The sequence below is a fragment of the Diaphorina citri genome, unplaced genomic scaffold, assembly GCF_000475195.1.
Source record: "Diaphorina citri unplaced genomic scaffold, Diaci psyllid genome assembly version 1.1 scaffold38672, whole genome shotgun sequence".
In the NCBI taxonomy this organism is placed as follows: domain Eukaryota; kingdom Metazoa; phylum Arthropoda; class Insecta; order Hemiptera; family Psyllidae; genus Diaphorina; species Diaphorina citri.
The window spans coordinates 1-575 of NW_007416002.1; the positions used below are offsets into that span (position 1 = coordinate 1).

General features: G+C 41.6%; 1 protein-coding gene across 1 annotated transcript; it reads right to left on the minus strand.

Annotated features, from left to right (window-relative positions):
- Positions 1 to 9: 9 nt before the first annotated feature.
- On the minus strand, positions 10 to 570 carry LOC113473520 (DNA polymerase subunit gamma-1, mitochondrial-like; the record flags this gene model as incomplete). The annotated part of the gene is made up of 1 exon (XM_026833106.1): positions 10 to 570. A coding segment is annotated over one exon (561 nt), but the record flags the coding sequence as incomplete, so codon positions are not given.
- Between the last annotated feature and the right edge of the window lie 5 nt (positions 571 to 575).

Here is a 575-nt window from a genome sequence, read left to right on the forward strand (position 1 = left end):
AAGCCTCCGGGGCAGATCTTTCTTATTCAACCACACAACAAACTGTTTCTTCACTCGCTCGTGATTATTCCTCCAATAAGAGAGCATCCGACTGATTTCTATGATTCTCTTCGCACCAATATCTACGCCTGCAAGACTATTATCGGAAAATTTGTTAATGAAATCCCGGGACAGTGGGTTTCCAACATTTAGATGTTCGCCATCTTTGTGAGGCAGTTTGATGAAGCCTATCTCTCTTGGAGTATCTGCATCATCAGTAGAAGTATCCGTACTAGAGGCTTCAGCTAACTTCTTCTTATCTAGAACATTTGCAATAACTTCAAGTCTCTTCGCACTTTTTGAACAATCAATGAAGGAAATGTTGGTTTCTACGCTGTCCCTCAAGCTGTTTTGTGCATTGTCGACATTTGCTTCACAATTATCCTGCTTGGTAATGTTGTTGTAAAGTTGCTTCAATCGCTCTAGAGGAATATTCTCAGCATCAGGTACTTTGATGTCCGTACTGTAAGGAACAAGATAACCCCAGCCATGACCACGAATAAAATGCAGCGGCAATGACTTCCAAGTGAGGGATA